This window comes from Erpetoichthys calabaricus, chromosome 11, assembly GCF_900747795.2.
Source record: "Erpetoichthys calabaricus chromosome 11, fErpCal1.3, whole genome shotgun sequence".
Lineage (NCBI taxonomy): Eukaryota > Metazoa > Chordata > Cladistia > Polypteriformes > Polypteridae > Erpetoichthys > Erpetoichthys calabaricus.
Window position 1 is genome coordinate 27,150,453 of NC_041404.2, and position 20,005 is coordinate 27,170,457.

Genomic DNA, 20,005 nt, shown 5'->3' on the forward strand with positions numbered 1-20,005 from the left:
AGTTTTTCTCAAACTCAGACAGAAATGTGACAGATGACTCAATAAGTAATTGAAGATTTAGTTTGATGAGCCACATATATTCACATACAGAAAGTTTATGGCCAAATCCATAAGAATGTTGGTGTACATAATACTTAATTGTGGTGCCAAGCATTTTCTGGTAGTATGTTAAAATAAAGTAAGTGGTTCTTCCACAGTACTGCAGTTTTAATTACTGTGAAAAGCACTCTGTGAAACTGCTGTGAAAACATACATAAATAAAGATTGATTTATTCTGGCATAAGTCAATGGTAATTGCTCCGTGAAGTTGTTTTAGATTAGTTTTACTGTTAAACTGCATGACATAAATGTGGATGGATTGATTATATATATATATATATATATATATATATTGGTATATAATGAAAGGATCCCATAGGTAACTTCCTGGGATTAGACAAAGACGGCTATAAATAATAGTAAATTAATTCATCAAAGTAATAAAAGGAGACAGGGAGTCCTCCCTTCTGAATGGATTCTAGCCACAAATGTTAAGAAGGTCTTTCAGGATTGTCTAACCCTTCTGTGGTTGATTGGCATTAGGGTCTGTAGAGAAAAGATTTGGCTGCCAGGTCATTCCTGGACCCTAAAGTGGTTTAGGGCTATACACTATAACTAGTCCTGGATCATAAGCTAAAAGGTATCTTCTAAATTTTCCAGCAAGCTTGCAATTGGGAAAGTTGTAAATGGCAAGGGCTCACTAGGCAGGAGGAAGAGAGTCCCATATTATTTAAGAAAAAGGCAAATGAGGCAGCAAGCAGCATTTTTGTGGTCCTTGGTATAGGAAGTGGAACATCCACCCCAAAGGTCAGTCACAGTTTCTTTTGTATTAGCCAGATCCAGGGAGGCTTTGGTTTCAGTTGTCTTATTTATTACTGTGTTTTTGTTGCTTGTTCTGTGTTTACTTGGACTTTATTTTGGCTAATAAAACAATTTTTTTTGTTTTACCTATGTGGACCTCCTTGATTTTTTTGAGTTTGAGGATGGCTTTAGAGGACTTCTTACAGGCCATAATATACATATAGAATATGAAGTATGAAAGAAAGAGTGCCTTGTAGCTGCCCATCAACCTTAGCATAACACCTAGGAAGCAAAAAGTTTTACAAGTGGTACCTTTATTAATAAAAAAATAACATAGCAAGTCTTCAGCTTCTTTCTCTTGAACTTGGCCTCTGCTTTCTTTCCTTTTATCTGAATCTTCACATCAAACACCCTTCCCAACTGTAGACGCTCTCTAGTAGGGAGGTGGCTTTAAATTCCCTCCCAGCATCACGTCCATCAAAGGCTTGGAAGTCACTCCTGATGTCAGAAGCTGCCTTACTTTTTGCTACAGGGACACAGGGCTAGAGCTCCTTTTAGTAGCTTTTGGTGTTTGTGTTGGTGCAGGTTAGCTCCATGATCCTGCTTCTACTTGGGAGCCTCTTGAACCCACCACCATCAATAGTCATAACCGAGATGAGCTGGACAAATGAGGACACACATGCAGCAACAAGGGGTTGAAGAAAACAGTGCTCAGTGCTTTTATTTACAATCCAGCAAAAACAAAAGTGTTGAAACTGTGCAGTGCAAATGCCTTCTCAATAAATAAATAAATAATCCATAAAGATCACAGTGAATGATAATAAATAAATAGTAATAATAAGTAAATCTCATGAAATGAGGTTAAAATCCCGCAGGAAGCAAAAACTCACAAGTCCTGGTGCTTCCCTCTAAAATGTGACGTCTCCCCAGCTTATCCTATTCAGATCTCGCAGCACAATCCTTTATCTTGGCACGTGTCCCCGCCACCAGTCCCCCGACATTCCACAGGGCACCTCTGAGCCCAACTCCCTCCAACTCGCGCTGCCATCCCTGGGCCTTGCCGGGGAGTCCTCCTGGAGTATTATTGGTTCTTCCTGCTCCCTGGCTGCTCAGCAGGAGCAACCGTCAGCCCCCTCTTGAGATCCGACCACATGCTTTATCCCCAAGGCTCTATTCCCATCCGCCTGCTTCCTCCTGTTGCACCGGCTCTCGCTCGGTCCTGCCCTTCTCTCAGTCCTTTCCTTTAACCTCAGCTCTTTCCTCTGTTCTTTCTGTTCTTCTTTTTGTCTCCCTCTTCCTCTTCCTGTCCTGTGCAGGCTCATCTTTTACTAAGTTGATTGGATGCAGGTGTGACATGTCTTTATTTCCGAGGGCCAAATCGAGGCACCTGACTGACATTCGCATTTGTACTCGTGTGTGTGTGCAATCAACCAGGAACCCTAACCATCCTGGGAGGAGAGCACACTCGCATACCAGCACCCGATTCCGAGCCTGCACACCTGAGACACAATTATTTATTTAAAAAGTGCAGAGCTGGCCCTAGACAATTTTGGGCCCGAAGCAAACTGATACTGAGGGCCCCGTAAGGGGCCTGACCCCTGCAGCTAGGGGGTCTGTGGCAGAGCTCCGGCTGCCAAGCGATTTCCTGCATTCTGAGCGTCGCATCACAGGAAAAAAAAAACCTTGGGCGCAGTGGGCCCCTTCCAGCTGTGGGCCCGAAGCGGTCACTTCGTTCGCTTCACCCTAAGGCCAGCTCTTTTAAAGTGCCCTGCGCTATGGACCATTCATCACTGTTCCTGTATCACTGAGCCTTATGTTACCTTTAAGAAGCTTGGCCTCCTTGTTAGCCTCCTACCCACTTACTGTCTTTGAGAAACAGCATAGTTCCTTAAATTTACAATTGGGATTGTGTGTCCCCTGTAGTCACATAGTCACCTGCCAATCTTCACTGCAACAGGTTACCTAAGCTCCAAATTTTCCACCTAGTGGTCATGTCCTGCCACCTGTCTCAGCCTTCAGCGCTTATCACCCTCTGATGGTACATGCATAGATACATAAAAATATGCTAGTGTGATTCTCTCTATTTCCTGGATCCTCTCCATAGGACATGTCCATGCCTTATTCCATCATGATGGTACCCTTGCTCCTGGCAACTTCTTTCAACTGAGGTATCCTTTAACTGTACATGTATTTGAATATATACAGTATGCAGCCATAGGGGCACAAAGTGAGTGAGCCTGTCACAAAGTTTAGAAGTGTAGAGTTAAGTCACTCTCTCAATGTCAAAAGCTCAGACAGTCACTCTGACTAGCAGAGTTCTCCTGTAGCTCAACTGGCAAGGATGTCTTGATGTTTGTCACTCCATGAAGTATGTGCATGAATGTGTATATATATTGGTGTACTAGTGTTCCTTATGATGGACTGACTACTCATCCAAGGCTAACCAATATACTTGAACTCAGTGGTGCCAAGGTAAGCTGTAGCTTTCCATGATCCTAAAATTATTTTAAAATGACTCCAGAATTGGATTGATGGATGGATAAAGGGGTGAACTGATATTCGTGCATGAATGTAGCTGATGATAGTGCCTGCTATAAAATGGGGCTATATGATAGGTAGCTTAACATTTGTTCTCAGAGTCCTATAATTTTAATTTCAGTGTTTTTATGTTTTATGCACTATGAAAAACTGAAGTATAATGAAGAGTATGGAGTTTATTGGCAATTGTAAAGTGAACCCATAATGTATAAGTGTGTCCTGCGATGGAGTGACATCTGTCCCATCCTGAGATGGTTCTTCCCTTTCTCCAGATGCTGCCTACAGCACCCTCTGATCCCGGTTTGGACAAAAGTGGGTCAAAAATGAATGGAAATTGAATTTCTTATCTTTTCCTAATAAAGCAAAGTAATTTGGTATAGTAAAGAAAAGGCCAGGCTTATTTTCACAAAAAGGCTATGATTGTGTACTTTCTTTTTTTCCACCAGTGATTTGTCCTAAGAATGTGAGAGTGGCGTCAGCATCTTAAACCCAACCATTAAATAATAAGAAATGTTTACAGAGAACAGAGACATCTTGAATTGAGTCATCCTTTCCTAATGTTCCTAACAGTTTTGGTGGACAACAGATTCATATGGATTATAATTATTTTGATAGGTTACATGTGTATTTTTATTGCCGCGAAACAAATAAAGCATATTCTACTCTTACTCTGTAACATTATAATTATCTAAGGAATTTTGCTGTGTGCCTTAGAAAGAGCTTGAGGCAAAAATGCCAAGGTTATGCAGCATTGTGCAATGTGTCTATTAAAGCTAAATGCCTTTAAAAGGCATCAGTGGAAATTCTGAATTCATCTGAATTAAACAGTTTGGTGAGTGGTGAGGCTTAATTACTTATGCAGTATATTGGCAGCTCATTCAAAGATTAGTCCCCGCGCTAGGCCTGTTGTTTATTCAGCACCCCATTAATAAGTATGGGACTCGATAGTGCGTTGGTGGGAAAATCAACTTCCTTACAGGAGCTACTGTTTAGCAGACATAGCAGTCAGAGGTGCCAGGAATGTCTCAGGGCTGATGTGGCTGTTGGTTTTCATTTCAGATTTTTTTTTTCATTCTGAAACAAATTACTGCTGGAATTCATCTCTCTATCCATTTTCTGTACTTGTATATTCAACTCCGTATTGTGGGGGCAGGAGATTAAATGAACATTGCTTGCAAGGACCCACCCAGAATGGGGTGCCAGTGCATTGCTGGGAACACTTGCACCAATCAACCCAAAATGCATGTCTTTGGGATGTAGGAGTACCTGTAGAAATCCCTACATTGACACCGAGAGCAGGAGCAAACCCCTGGAGCTGTGACATAGCAGAGGTAACCACAGGACCACCATGCTGCCTGCATTTGTTCTTCTCAATCTTATGTATGCTCATTTTCTTTATAGAACTTCACATATGAAGTTTAGAACATGAGTTTTGTTGCCCTTACCACGCTGTGTAAAAACAGACAAAAAAGATCATAAAAGTTTGGAGCATGTCCATCATCCCTGTATCATTCAAGATCAAAATAATCACAAAAAAAAATCAAAATAAATGTTGGACATTAAAACAGAGGAGCTGGTTTTATGGGATCAGGAGTAGAAGAGACAAGTTCAGCAGACCAGAAAGCAGAAATTATTTCATTGATGGTTGGCCCGTTGATCATTCCATTCATAGAGGAAGGACAAGGAGAGGTATTAAGTGACAGCGCCATTGCCTGGTTCAGAGTATTATAATCAGACAATCCCTAAAGTTGCCTCGCATACACATGTGTGTGATACCTGATAAGAATAAACAGAAATACTGTAAACATGGACACATTAATGTATTTCTTTTAAGACTCTCTTTAGGTACTTTATTCACTTTAAGACTTTATTTTCTTGTTAATGTTTTGTCCCCTGAATTTTTCCCAGAGTGTTTCATTAATAAACAAAGTGCTGACAGGGTATGCTAAACTGGAGCTGACCTTTCATATACTTTTGTAAAGCCGCTTCTTTAATAATAGACATTGTAAATGAAATAAAAAGCAAACTTTTAACAAATAAACTCCGGTAGTAAATGAGGTTGTCCTAACAGGACCCAAAGAATGGTATCAAATACCTTACAGAATTAAAAGAAACTGTAATTGGTTGTTTTGTGTTATCGCACAAAACACAAAAACAAGGAAACGGCGTCATGTTCAATTAAGTGAAGAGTCCAATTACAGGCAGGAACTGGCCCCTGGGTAAACTGGTTGGAGTAAAGACCCACATCTGAGGATTCATTTTCTGTCAGTACAGTTTCTTCTATAAAGCAGTTACATAAAGTGTATGTTTAGTTTACGCACTTTCATAACGAAACACTTCAAGATGTCAGTGGTAGTTTACATTAGGCCTGCAATGACCTTAGCCAGTGTTTGTGGGAAATCTTACTGACTTTCAAAAACCAGTAAATGGGCTGCTTCTTCCACCTATCTATGCATACAATCTTTATAAGAATAAAGGTAGAGGAGATTATTGAGATCATCAAGCCTCATGATTCTAGATCCTCCTTTTGGAGAAACTTTGTGGCCGCTGGTTCACGATCCAGCCAATATCTTCATTAGAAATCACTTTAGTGACAATCCTTTCTTTACCCCTGATTTTTGTGACTAAGTAAAATTGCCAAATTATGCCATATTTGATCATGTTGTTAACATTTCTGAGAAACTTCGAAAAATGTGTTCTGCAGTTACAGCTATTATTTATTTCCTCACATCAAGCAATTCTAAAGTAGTGTCTATACATTCAACATTTAGGTACAGAGGTGTGTGCAGATGTGCCCTGCGATGTCTTTTATGCATTCCAGAGATGGTTCCTTCCTTGCGCCTGATGTTGCTGGGATAATGTTGAGCCTGTGTGACCCTAAACTGAATTAGGTCCATTTTAAAACTGATGGATGGAAGTTCCCATATTTCTGTAACTGAAACACTTTAAAGTTTAGTGTTTCGTTCTGAGTCAGTGGAAGAAACTGAACTGACAACATTATGGTTTGTGGTCAGCTGTCTTCACACTTGTCCACATGGTCTCCTCATAATGATCATTCTTTGAATGCCTATAGAAGTGGGGGTAGGAGAGGTCATTGAGTAGCTTCTATGTTTTAGAGAGTGTGAAGAGATCGCCCATGTTGCTGCCTTCTTTTGAATATTGACATTCCCACACTTTTTAAGCCCTGGTAGTAGTCAATATGCTGATAAAGAACAGGGCTGATACAGAACTCCTTATTTGTTTCTGTTGCTGGAGCATTGGCATAAAAACCCTTGGCCCTTCCTATGCTTGTAGTCTCAGACTGTGCCAGGTGTCCTGGAACAACTGTGTAAAATCAGCTTAACTGGGACTTTTACCATTTTAACATGAGAGTATCTTTTCTCTCTTTCACACATTGCAAAACATTTTGTGGTAGCAAGCAACAATGAGAGCTCTCACTTTGGATGATTATTTGTCACCGATAGTAACCTCCTTCTGTTCTCTCAAATGTCACAAGCATTTATTAATTTCCTTCAGCCCGGCATTCATTAGTCATTCACTTTTATTGCTTTGTTCCATCATGTTTTACCAAGTTGACTTTTGATTGCTTTTCTCCAGTTACAGTGAAATACAAAGAAAATCGTATGACTGAAACTGCTCTAAGGGAGTGAATTGTATAGACTAAAAGCATCCAGAGAGACAAGTGCAATTAATGTGTGGTTAAAAAGAAAAAAGGGACACTGAAAAAGCATCCCAGTAATTACTTTTCAGTCTCACTTACCTTTAATTGACGGACCAACGGCTGAGCCATGACAAGAGAAGGCTTCAGAATGAGCAGAGCTGACTTGTGCTGGAAATGAGCTCATTTAGCAAGTGCGGTTGACATCAGACCTCTACTTAGGAACTTAGGAAAAACTTAGGAAAGGAATGAGAACAAAAAAAATGTCTTGCGTTTTATACTTTATTTGACCTCAGCATGGTGTAAATAAAAATAATAATAATAATTCATTACATTTATATAGCGCTTTTCTCACTACTCAAAAGTTCAATCCTGGCCCGGGCCTTGTCTGTGTGAAGCTTCCATGTTCATCCCATGTCTGTGTGGGATTTTAACCCTGTGCTTTAGCTCTTCATTCCAACTTCATGTAGGTTAGGTGGTACCATTATTAACTTGATGTGTAGGAGGAAGGTTGTCACTAGGGCGTCACCATTTCTCCTGTTTTTAATATGTTGAGATCTCACCAACTGAACAACCTATCCACTGTCATTCCATATGGCATATCATCCCCAACTATGGACAATACACTCAGGATAGTTTGATCTGCAAACTCCACAGGGGCCTGTAAGTGCAATCATTGGTATGGAGGAAGAAAAGGAGTGGCGACTACATACCTCTAAAGGGGACCATAGGCTATGGCTCAGGGCCTCTGACTGATCACTGCACAACAAAGATTTTGCTTCTTGAATACTTACGGGTATATCTTAGGCATTCTGCCCTTCTGATCATAAAAATCACCTTTACATTTTCCTATCACAAGCCATTGCAGTCGCCTATTTTTGAGATTTCTCGTTATGTTATAAATATAGATACCGGTACACAGTATGACAACTACAACAGGAACATCTGCATTGGTCTAAAAGTAGTGGGACTGCTATTATGAATGCATCACAAACATACCATGGACTGTTGGGTTTGGACAGCAGTGCTAAAGAGTCGCATTACATTAAAAAGAACTGGCTACTCTGTAAGCATTTATTGCCAGTGTATTGATAATTTTGCCTCCTCTTCATATAAAACGTCAATTGATAAAATATTTATGAAGGCGGTTAATAGGAAAGGAGAAAGATTTTGATATCGGAGATTGGTGTTTCATAGAATAACTGATTCTAAGATTAAAGAAGACATTTCTGTTGGTACACAAATCAGACACATAATCAATGACAAGCAGTTCAAAAATCTGCTAGTGAGGCCTGAAGAAATCGCATGGAATGGAATCAAGGATGTTGTTGAGAATTTTCTTGGTAACTACATAGCACCAAACTATGTCCAGCTGATTGACAACATGCTTCAAGCATACAGAACTATGAAGTGCAATATGTCACTAAAGGTTCATTTTCTGCATTCCTAATTGGACTTTTTCCCCCGCTAACTTTGGTGCAGTCAGTGATGAACATAGTTAAAGGTTTCACCAGGGCATTGCAATGATGGAAAAGTGGTATCAGAAAAGTGTAACCCACCAGTGCTGGCCGGCCAACTATTGTTGGATACTGAAATAAGAAGCATCAGATGCGGAGTACAAATGAAAATTTGCAGCAAAACATTTTTAGCTCAGTTGAGTTAATGCAATGTGTCAGCATCATTCAGTGATTAAACATGCTTTTAATCTAATGTTTCACCAAATGTCTGCATGAAACAGTGTATCTAAAATTATATTTGTGTTCAACTTAAAGATATCTATCATAATCAATAAAAAATATTTAGGGAGCAAAATGTTGAAGTAATTTGCTGTATAGTAAGATGCTTAGCTTTACTGCTTGACATCTGTTTTTCTGAAAGTTGGAGATCCAGAGATCTATGGCATGTACTGTACTTCATTAGCGATGCTGCATCATAGCTCCAGAGTTTTGGGTTTAAATGTCTGGTTGGACACTCTGTGGTGGGTCCTAAAGACATGCTTGTTAGGTCAGTTAGTGACTGTAAATTGGGCCTGTATTAAAGAGTGTGCCCTGAAACGGACTGGCCCCTTCACTTTTACCTTGACAAGATCCTGATCCTGGGCTTGATTATGCAGGTTTCTCAGAGTCTTACTCTCCAATCAGTCTCCTAAGGAATACTCAGGTTAAACATTTTACCCCATATAACAATAGTGATAGTGACCCAAGGCAGGATTCAGACTTGAGACTTTTTTTAAGCCATGTGGCATCAGGGCTGCCTATTGGCCACTATGCCAACTCTGGATTAAGTGGGTTCCCTACATAGATAGATATTTATACTTTTCCATACACTGCCTTTAAATCACAGGCATGCCTGTTTCCATAATTCTAGAGTACTAACAAGTTGAGTGACTTAGTATAACATAATATGTCACTTATGGGAACTGAAGGAGCATGTGGTTTCCAGTGCATTTCCTACAACTAATTCATTCACCCTAGGATACCATGACCGCAAGTTATGAGAGGTCTTGATTGATTGATCTTCATATATGTAATCCAAATCCTGGACATGTAGGACACATGTTGGCTAAGAGTGTGATAGACACCAAAAAGGGTGGAGATTTAGTGTTGAGGTTACGATTCTGCCAAAAACTGAGATGAAAAGGTTTCATAATAATTAATTGACAGCTTTTGAAACCCCACCTTCTGGATTTCTGCGTACTATCTTCATATCACCCTGAAGTTGTGGTCTGGTCTCTTGTGATAGTGACTAATACCTTACTGGAGACTGACAAAGAACAAGATCAATATTTTCAAACTAAGACAAAAAATTAAAACTGTGGTGAGCACTGCCCAAGCCAGTCGCCTTTTGAATGGCCCTTGTTTTCCTCTTAACATTGTTGTATTCATTGTAGGCCGTGGATCATTAAAAGTCAATTTTATTTTGGCAAGTGGAGTGAGTCACGCGGCAGCACCTCTTAGCGAGGCAAAGCTATTTCTTATTAGAAGGCTAATAGCGAAACTGGGGACCTTGTAATTCTATTTCTCTGACATTAATTAGCTATGGTTCAGCTGTATAAACATGCCGCAGTAAAATGAATCACTGGTGCACCCGTGCTTCTGAGCGATATTACAGGAGAGATGGCACTCGAGAAGCAAACATTTACCAAGCAAGGAACTCTGTGATAAACAGCTGGTAGGGAGAGCATATCACAAGGGGCTGACGGCAGGCCAAGCAGGATGTGCATCACACTGGTTTCTGACTGTGTTGCCTGTCTGGTGTCACTACTCAGGGTCATGGCATGATGTACAGACATTAGATTTGGGTCTGACACAGTTCTGCCATTGGATATAGAAGGAAGAGAATTTTTAATAAAGTTCTTTTGATGGCAAAGTGCCTTATGTGGGCAGTCATCAGCAAACCCCCTCATATACATAGACATGCACATAGCAGACTTCACTTTTAATCATTATGTATAGTTCTGCAATCTGATACTCAGTTTTCTAAGCATGAAAAATATCTACTGATTTCTCTGTTTTTCTTTTCCAAGAGAGGAGTTGTAAAAGGATTGTATGGTGGCATGATAGCTAGCACTGCTGATACCTTACATTTCCAGGGTCCTGGGTTCAGATTTCAGTCTGAACATTGTGTGAGATTTGCATATTATTTCCCTGTCTGCATGGCTTTTTCTTCTGGTACTGCAGTTTTCTCCCCGCAAAAGATGTATGTGTTAGGTTAACTGGAGATAAAAAATCATTGAGCATGACTGTGTGTTGAGATAGATTACCAAAGTCGAACTTTTTTCTAAATTCTTATCTGGAAGTGCACTTGCATTGTGCTAGAATTTGTATTGTTTGGTGCAGTTATTATTATTATTTTTTTTTCATATGCATGTTTCATCTTTATCTCTATGCATTTTTGTGATGTCTTCACCAGTGCACTTTTGTATGTTGCTATGGTGCAACATATTGCTTGGGGCATGGCATGGCTGTGGATATGTGTGTGTTGTCTTTTTTATGACATGAGTTTGATGCCTCTTTTTTTTTGCCTACTCCTGCTTCTTGGTATTGATTGACCCCTGCCTGTCTGAACACAGTCTGCTGAATACTCCTCCTCATAATCACTAGAGGGCATGACACACTGTGTTTACTGCTTTACCCTCTTCTTCTATATTCCACTTGATTCCACATTGGCCTACTTATTTAGGGTCATATGGTCTTGGGGCCCATGTTGTAATTGTCCATCTTGTGGCATTGCCGCTTTCTGACTGTAGCCTACTTATCCATAAGAACATAGAATCATTACAAATTTGACAAACAATAGTGGATGATCAAGTCTATTAGGCTTCTTTGGTTAGCTAATTCTGAAGTTGCACTAATACTGTATTTTAAAAGTTGTCAAGGTTTACACTTCAACTGTGAGACTCATCTTTCTTTTGACTTTCTTGCACATTGACCTATTCTGATAGCCAACACAACCTTAAACCCAACTCCCCCAAATGGCCAAATCTTCTCTAGAGGTTTGACACCTTCTCTAATTTAATAAATAATTAAGTGGCACTTCATATTGTAAGAGACAGCTCATACTCAACCTATGGGGCTGCCAGACACATGTGTGAAAGCTGAGGTTGTCTACTGTCTACCCCTTAATTTTCAAGCCTGCTAATTTTTTTTATTGGGTTGTGGCTGGTTGTACCATATCCCAGCACCATCACGGGAGCTCTTGAGCAGACCCCAAACCCAGAATAATACTCAGATGCCATAAAACAGTGACAAAGGGGTTTATTGTAGGAGAAAAATGTTTCAGGAAGATACAAGAACACAGGTTTACACAAAAAGGAAAACCAAAACAGGGCACTCAGTGTCTTGACTATACCATGTTTAATAGTTTGCAACCTGTCTACCTTCCTCTTTCTTCTCTCACCAAAAAACTTCTGTGAATGAATATGCCTCTACCTCTTTGTCCGGAGAGCCCTTGCTTCCACTCTACTCCTGACTCCAGGTTCATCCAGCTGAAAGGGAGACACTGGAAGACGTCTGGAGCACTAACCATTTAGCAAAGAAGTACTTCTGGGTTTGTTCCTCTGGCTATAGAGCTGTCCCTTTAAAGGACCAGACACTCATATATTTGGCCAGAACACAGCTGCAGCCTCCTGTTGCTTTTGACTGGCCTGGAGGACTGAACACTAGCTTGGTGACTTCCTTCATCAGCTGTCAATACCCTGATCATCATGTGTTTTTCTCCAACCCTTAGAAGGCTCCTTGGTGTCCCATTAGGATAACAGTTCACACCAACTCCCAGTTCCGCAACCTCCCATCTAGTTCACAACAACTCCCAGATGGCTTTTTAGTGCCTCGTCCATGCAGTGGTCCATACTAGTTCCTATAATGAAAGGAAAAAACCCTTTCACTGTGTCTCAGCAACCTGCTGTCTTTTACAATGTTCGAAGCAGGAACAAACTCTAGATACGCTGGCCAAGTACTTTTTAAGAAATATTAATAACATAAACCTCTTGGAATCAATAAGGCAGAACAGATTCATTGCCCGTGTCAGCCCTTCATTAAGCTATCTTCCACTTTTGTTCCTATGTTTTTAAAATGCAAGACAAGTTGCAAACAAATGTAAGAAATTACCTTCAGGAAGAGGAGTATTTCAACAGTGTGGAAGTTGGTTTGCTTTTCATCCAAACTAAGCCTCAGGTCTATGAAACCGGAGCTGGAAGAGTTCTGGAGTTGAGAAGATGACGTGTACAAATGGCTCCCATGAGATATCCTGACATCACGGTACTTAGAGCCGGGAGTGGTTAACGGGTTTCCGTTTATTACTTTGTGGCTCGTGTCCTGTCTTTTGTTTATTTGGCTGTGCCCTAATAATAAAATACCGGTAAGTCGTGATTTATGCCCCTCTGGGGAATGTTTCAGCTAAGCAGCCTGACTTCTTAGCACACACGTGGTCATACATGAGTAATAAAGTAAAAGCAATCAGCTCCTTGAAGGTTTCAATCAGACCTTGTACACTTCCAGGAAATTATGTTTAAGACCTTCCTTTATTCTATTAAAATATATGTTTCCGAATGGATGTTTGGCTTGCCTTTACTGTACAGGAATTCACCTTCTTTTGGTTTTGTCTTTTATCTTAGGTATTCCGAACGGATTTTATAACAGCAATGAAGTTGCCAGATTCCTTCCAGCTAAGCCAGGAGGAGTTTTATGTCCTCTCAGACCCCTGGAGACAAGAGTGGGAGAAGGGAGTCCAGGTGCCAGCCAACTTAGAGGCCATCCCAGAGCCCCTGGTCAGGTAGGCCAGCCAGCAGAATATTCTTCTACCTTGGGATCAATTCAATAAACATCCCTGATTTTTTTTTCTTTTTCTCCATGATTACTCAGCATTTTGAAAGGAGAAGCATTCATTCTGTGTTTATGTTTTACTTTAATGTGCGAAGCATTTTTTCACCCATCATTACTATACATGCTCTTAATTTCCACTTACACTCTTGGCCAGGAAGATGGTACAGTTATACTACTGTTGTTTTCATATCTCCTGGAAACTGGGCTGAGTCCCAGCCTGGTGTTTGTCTATTGGGATTTTGTATGTTCTCCCTCTGCCTTTGTAGTTTTCCTTGGGCACTCTGACATTACTCCCACATCATAAAGACATGTAGATAAGATTTGCTGGTGATTTTAAACTGGCTCTTCATTATTTAGTGAGTGAAAGATGGACTGGTGCACTGTCTAGGGTTTGATTCTGGCTTGTACCTGATCCTGCTGGAATCTTTCATGGCCTCAGTGATGCTGAATTAGACAGCTGGGTTCAAACATAAATCAGCTTAAACTATGCCCAGGTTACCTGCTGTTCTACAGGGAACATGATGTGATGGCCAACAATTTCAAGTAACACTATTGTTTTGATTTGAATGTATTTACATCCTGATTGGATGGCTCACATTACATCATAGTTCATTTGTTTTTACCATTTTCTCTACTGTGACTTTGGCCGCAGTGACTCTATCCTGGACCTATCAGGTTTTATAATGGAAGGATGGATTCCTTTATTTATCTACATTACTAATCCACAGTTTTAATTTATGCACGGAGGCACCGACATGCATGCGCAGTGCGCCGCGGCGCCCCAGAGTCAAACGCAGTGGCTTACCAGAAGTCAGTAGGTGGCGCCCAAACACTGCCCAAACACCACAACCCACAGTCAAATGCAGCGACCTCCCAGAGTCAGTAGTATGTATGTGCCAGCAGTCCGTGTGGCCTGTTTGGGATACAAACAATAAACGGAGGCACCTACCATGCGCTTCACAAACACTACAAGCGAAGAAGTCACGGCTCCAAAACGAAACACCTCAGAACGCAAAGGAGTCACGGCTCCAACAACACAGAGCTCAAAGGCGCCTACAACGCGTTTCTGAAACTCTACATGCAAGAGAGGCACAGATCCAACACGAATAATCCACTGTGCCACCACTCAGTGTGTATAGGTTGGAGTATGCTTCCTAACAGTAAACAACTTCTACCTAACGACACAGCCACAGAACAACAAAGACGAGACACAACACCACCTGTAAACTAGACTTAATGAACGAAGGCGCCCACACAAAGAAACCGCTTTAGTTCAAATAGGGTTATTCAATTAAATGGAAACTTTACCATGCCTACGACCTGTGAACTAAACCTGAGGTGCAGCGTGCACGCCAGGTTGTACAGCCGCCCGGACAATGAACGAGCGCGCCCACAACACGCTTTTAACACAGCACAGGGAAAGGAGGCACGTATCCAAATGGAGGGAGCTCAACGATTAGTAATACAAACACGAGCCCGTATGGCTACGACCTGTAAACGAGCCCGTATGGATACATGTTATTGAATTAAATGGAAACGTTACCATGCCTACGACCTGTGAACTAAACCTGAGGTAAAGCGTGCACGCCAGGTTGTACAGCCGCCCGGACGCGACCGCCCACACCACCGCATATACCCTCCATAATATTTCATCACGCAGAAACTGCTTGCCATTCTTGGATTTCTGATTCGCTGGCGAATTGTGGGCTTACTTGTTGTTTTATATAAGACAACTTGCACAGACATCAATAATCACACGGTGTATTTCAAGAATTGATAATAATTTAACAAACATCTGAGTCCAACACAAGAAGCCCAGGATAAACAGTTAATACTAGACCTAGATTGGTGAAAGTGATGAGTAAGCTTGTGCCAAAAGGAGACACCATGTCCATAGTGGATTTTGTTTTGTTTCTGTTGTTCATGGAACAATTGTGCATGAAAGATTTTGCTGTAGTCGAGTATCTGTTGTCAGCCAATCAGCTTTAAAGTTAGCCACTGTCCTTGTAAAGCAACAATTTCCTGAAAGGCATCCCCCACTTTGTCATTAACAAATATGCACGCAAAATTCCCTTCATTTAATTGAAAAAAATGTCATCATGCAAATTTCTAAGGTATGCGAATTTCTAGGCCGTTACTAAAGGATCTGAAATGGTAAGTCTTTTTCCAACAATTCCTACTTTATAATGTCAGAGGCTAACTTTTAAAGTAATGGTTGAATATAAATACAGTACAATCCCTCTTAACTGGCCTCACATTAACCGGCCTATGGATTAACCGGCCTGATAAAATAAAATAAACTAAAAAAAAATATATGTATGCATATTTCAGAGTGATTTCCATTTACACATTCCTTTATGAATTTTCCATGGTGCCTTCTTCTTTCTATCTGGCGGCTCCCCTGCTTCTCCCATCGTGCTTCGCAACATGGGAGATGCCCTACCTGCAGGTGCAGCTGCCTTCCACACTGGTCCGGTAGCCCTCCAATCCCTGGCTACGTCAGGCTCCATCTGGACCGAGACTTGGGTTCTTTCCCCAGCAGCCAGGGTACTCACACTGGGGCTAAACCATCCCAAAGCCTCCATGACTGCTGCTGCCTTTCGACGGCCAGTCGTCTTCAATACCGGTCACTCCAGCTCCGTAATCGCTCAGCTGAAGCGACCGCTTTCTTCAGCCCCACCGAGTGTTGGCCAAACACTCATCTGCAGGGGTTCACCTCCCCGCTGCCTGCATTTGCTCCATCGAATCTGATCTCTCTCGCTCGCTGTCCTGCACCGGCTTTCCTCTATCTGCTTCCTTCTCCATTAACCTCCCGTTCTTTCCTGTTCTCCCCCTAGCTGCCTTGCGCTTCTATTTATCATGGGGACGTGGATCAGATGTGGCAGTTAGCATATATATACAGGTAGTCCCCAAGTTACGGACATCTGACGTACGACTTACGAACAGGGCCGCAGCTGCTCCTTCATCTGTCTGGGAGACGCGATGCAGGCTCCTCAGTAACTGCCACTCCGTCATCTTTGGCCTGAGGATGCTGCAAGCGGTGGCTGGAGGGGGTGATTTCGCTGCTCGCGCAGTGTAGTGTCCCTCAGGTGGCACCGGTTGATGAATGGGGTGGTAGGAGCTGCACCCCATTCATTCTCGGTGGGTGGCTCAGTGGGCGGCAAGCGGTGACCCAGGGTCCATAGTCACCGGAGCTACAGCTACCGCTCGTGTGCAGGACGGAGGCTTGATGGGGCGGTTCGATGCCCGCCCAACATGCCACTGCAGCTACTGCTCCTGACTGCCCCGTTCGTTCTCAGTGGGCGGCTGGTGATGCTGCAAGCAGTGACCTGGTTGTGGCTGAACTGAGGCCATTGAGGGTGAATGAGGCAGCAGGGGCCAGCATTGTATAGTGTGCCTCGGGTGGCTGCTGGTTGAATGGGGGCGGTGGTGGGCGATTCACTACCAGCCTTTGGCCGCACCCTGTCCGTTCTCGGTGGGCAGAGGCTGCAGGCAGCATACTGTATGCAAGTGGAGGTGACTGTGTGGTGGGCGAATAGTGAATCGCCCCTAGCGGCCCCCATTCATTCTCAATAGCAAGCCTGCTTGTACTGTTACATACATAGCAGGAAGTTGTCTCTCTTCAGTACACCAGACGTGCTGTCGAGATGTGTCTTCCTGCTGTGATAATGTGTACAGTGCTGTGCAGAAGAGCTCATCCTAACCTTTTGTCTTCCCCCTTCAACAATGTCTCTGAAGCACAAATCTGATGCAAGTGCTGGTGATATAGTAAAGAAGAAACCATCACCATGGAAAATAACGTAGAAATAATAAAAAGTTCAGACAGAGGTGAAACTCCATCATTCATTGGCAGAGCACTTGGTTACAGTCGGTCAACAATAGCATTTATTAAAATAATGTACCTGTTCTGACTTACATACAAATTCAACTTAACACTAGAATTACCAGAGCCTACGAAAAAACTCGTAGATCCGGTCCACCTTAAATCGCTTCTTAAATCAGTTCACACCTCTCTGCCAGCATCTTTTGTCCTCTAAATGTGCTGATAAAGACAAGCTGCCAGCAGCCGGCTATTCCATCCCCCCACCGACTTAGAACGTGCACGAACTTCTCCCAGCTTATGCCTTGATTGATTATCTGGGAGTGAAGTGGAGTTTTAGAGTGGAAATAATAGATCGTTATTTGGAACACACGCATTTCATGTGTGTTCCGTTTCTACAGTAATCTGTGTAAACACATTGTTAAAACAGAAACTTTTTCATATTTTAGTAATAAATGTTACAAAATGTAGTAGGCATAAACTATAGAATGTGTAAAGCCTTAGTTCCAAAGATCAAATAAACACTTTCACAAAAGCTTCAAGGATGACAGTTTCTGTGGCGTAGCGCGCTAAGATTTGCTTCTTAGAGTACAGCAGCTTTGCCGTGCCTCACAGATGTGAGTTCGATTACCCGCTGGGGATAAAGTGTTGCTTTTTTTTTCTTTTTAACCTCAAACGGACATAAAATTTATAAATTGGTATGCACTGCCAGTTAATGAGATTGTTATATTTTCATGTGGGATGCTCCTTTTAAAATATTTTTTTAACAGTTGAGACTGCAATTAGCATGAACAACTGTCCCTATAACTGTTATTTTTAAGATCCATAACACACAGACAGACAGAGCACTGCGTAATAGAGAGACAGGCAGGCAGAGATATATAAATAAACAGGGAAGGCACATGTACTGAAAGAAAAAAAAGATCAACATGTGCGTTGTTCCTGCTGCACTGAATAAGCTCACCTGCTCTAACATCACCCCTCCCCCGATCTGACTCTCTAAGTAACAGCGCAAGTACAGACACAAACGAAGTGTATGTGTGTACTGTATAATATTAACAAAAAGAGCAGCTTACTACTGAAAACGGCAAATATAGGAGTGAGTGGGGATCAAACCGGGGACTCTTGATTACACTTGGTTTCATGTGTATGTGTAGGTGGGATAGGATGGGTCCTTGGGTATAAGAGTGTATTAGGGGATGGGGTTCAGAGTTTTTATATGATTCACTGTTTTATGTGCAGTAAAATTGTTCTAAACCTGGATCCCCATTTGAAGAGGTTTTGCACGGGGTTTGTGCATGTTGCCAAATGTTGTAACTATTTATTTCTTTGTGTTATCAACATGAAGCTTTAGAATGGTACAGCTGACATGTCAGGGAGTGCCACAATGGTGAAAAAACTGCCCTGGCATTACTTGTACATGAGATATATTATATCAGAAGACAAAAAATTGAAAATATTACAGTGAGCACTTAATTTTTTTTCTAATACAGCAGTTTCTAAGTAATTTTAAATTTGACACAGATTCTATCACATTTGAGAAGTTATCTGACAGGTTTTAGTGAAAAATAGGCTGTCCTCCCTTTATTTCTTAAATAATAAGTATTTATTTTGGGGGTACTCCCCCAAGATGGAGATTGCTGAAAAATGTTCCCAGGATAATGGGATGTATGCATACTGTATTTTATACAACAATAATGAACAGGCAGGATGGTAAGTTCTATTTGTGAACACTAACATAAAACAATTAAAAAAACTTTTTGCTGTTTTTATAAATTATAAATTATTTATTACAAATTATTTATAAATTATCTGTAGAAAAAATTGTTTGCGGGCATCAGTCATTTGCCATTTCTACCTTGGACTTGCCAGCATTAATAAATCTTCATTTCACTATTGTTTGTGTAGCATGTAGATTGTATGGAGGAAATTAACCTTTACATGTTGTGAGATTTATTGTAAGCTAGGAACCACTGGAAGCACATTTATTATTTCTCTAAGTCTTTTTAGTTAAATATAATATAAATATATGTATGCTACTTTGCAATTCATTTTAATAATATATGGTATTGCTTTCCACCAGTGCAAAGTAAAGACTTCTGGAGTAATACCAGAAGCAAGGTGTTTCCAATAATTCATATCTTCCTTTCATTAAAGAGGACCATGCTGTCACACCCTGATCCCCCCTCCTCCCACTGGCTGGCTGATCTGTTTCATCCATAGCTTGTAATTCTCTTTGCATCCAGTTTTAGATCGGGGAGACTTCTTTCCACAGATGACATACGGTTGACCCCTGTGGTACTCTTATTTCCAGGATTTCTTTTTATTAGTGCCTGTCACACCATAGCTGATTCTGCTAAAGAGTCTATGCTTTTTCTCTCTTGAGCAGTTATAAGCACTTCAGTTTCTGGTACAAAGATTTTCTAATGTCTTTTTCTAATTTTCATTGTTGATGTAGTTTGATGAGCGAGAATCCTGTTCATATACAAGAATAAAATAGCATTTAAAGTGTATTGGATTACAACAAGCACAAAGCAGACATCTGAGCATTCTGTTACGTTGCATTTAGGATGTATAAACATACACACTTTGAGTATATGGATGTGGTCAATAAAACATTTTAGATAATTGATTTGTTGTTTCTGTCTTCATTCAGTACATTAATAAATTATATGTCAGTTATTCCTGTAAAATACATGTTTGGGAGGAGTAATTTCCCTTCAGGGTTTTTTGGCAAAAAGGGGTTGCAAAACTGTGATCAAGGAAGTAACAAGCAAGTGGCATTTTGTCCAAAGACTCAGTATTTTTGATTTTCCCTTGAACATT

General features: G+C 41.1%; 1 protein-coding gene across 1 annotated transcript in view; it reads left to right on the top strand.

Annotated features, from left to right (window-relative positions):
- jade2 (jade family PHD finger 2) overlaps nt 1-20,005 on the top strand; it is a 330,800-nt gene that overhangs the window by 94,725 nt on the left and 216,070 nt on the right. The window contains exon 4 of the mRNA XM_028812843.2: nt 13,152-13,309. Within this exon, the coding sequence (XP_028668676.2) occupies nt 13,152-13,309 (158 nt within the window). The remainder of the gene's footprint in view (nt 1-13,151; nt 13,310-20,005) is intronic.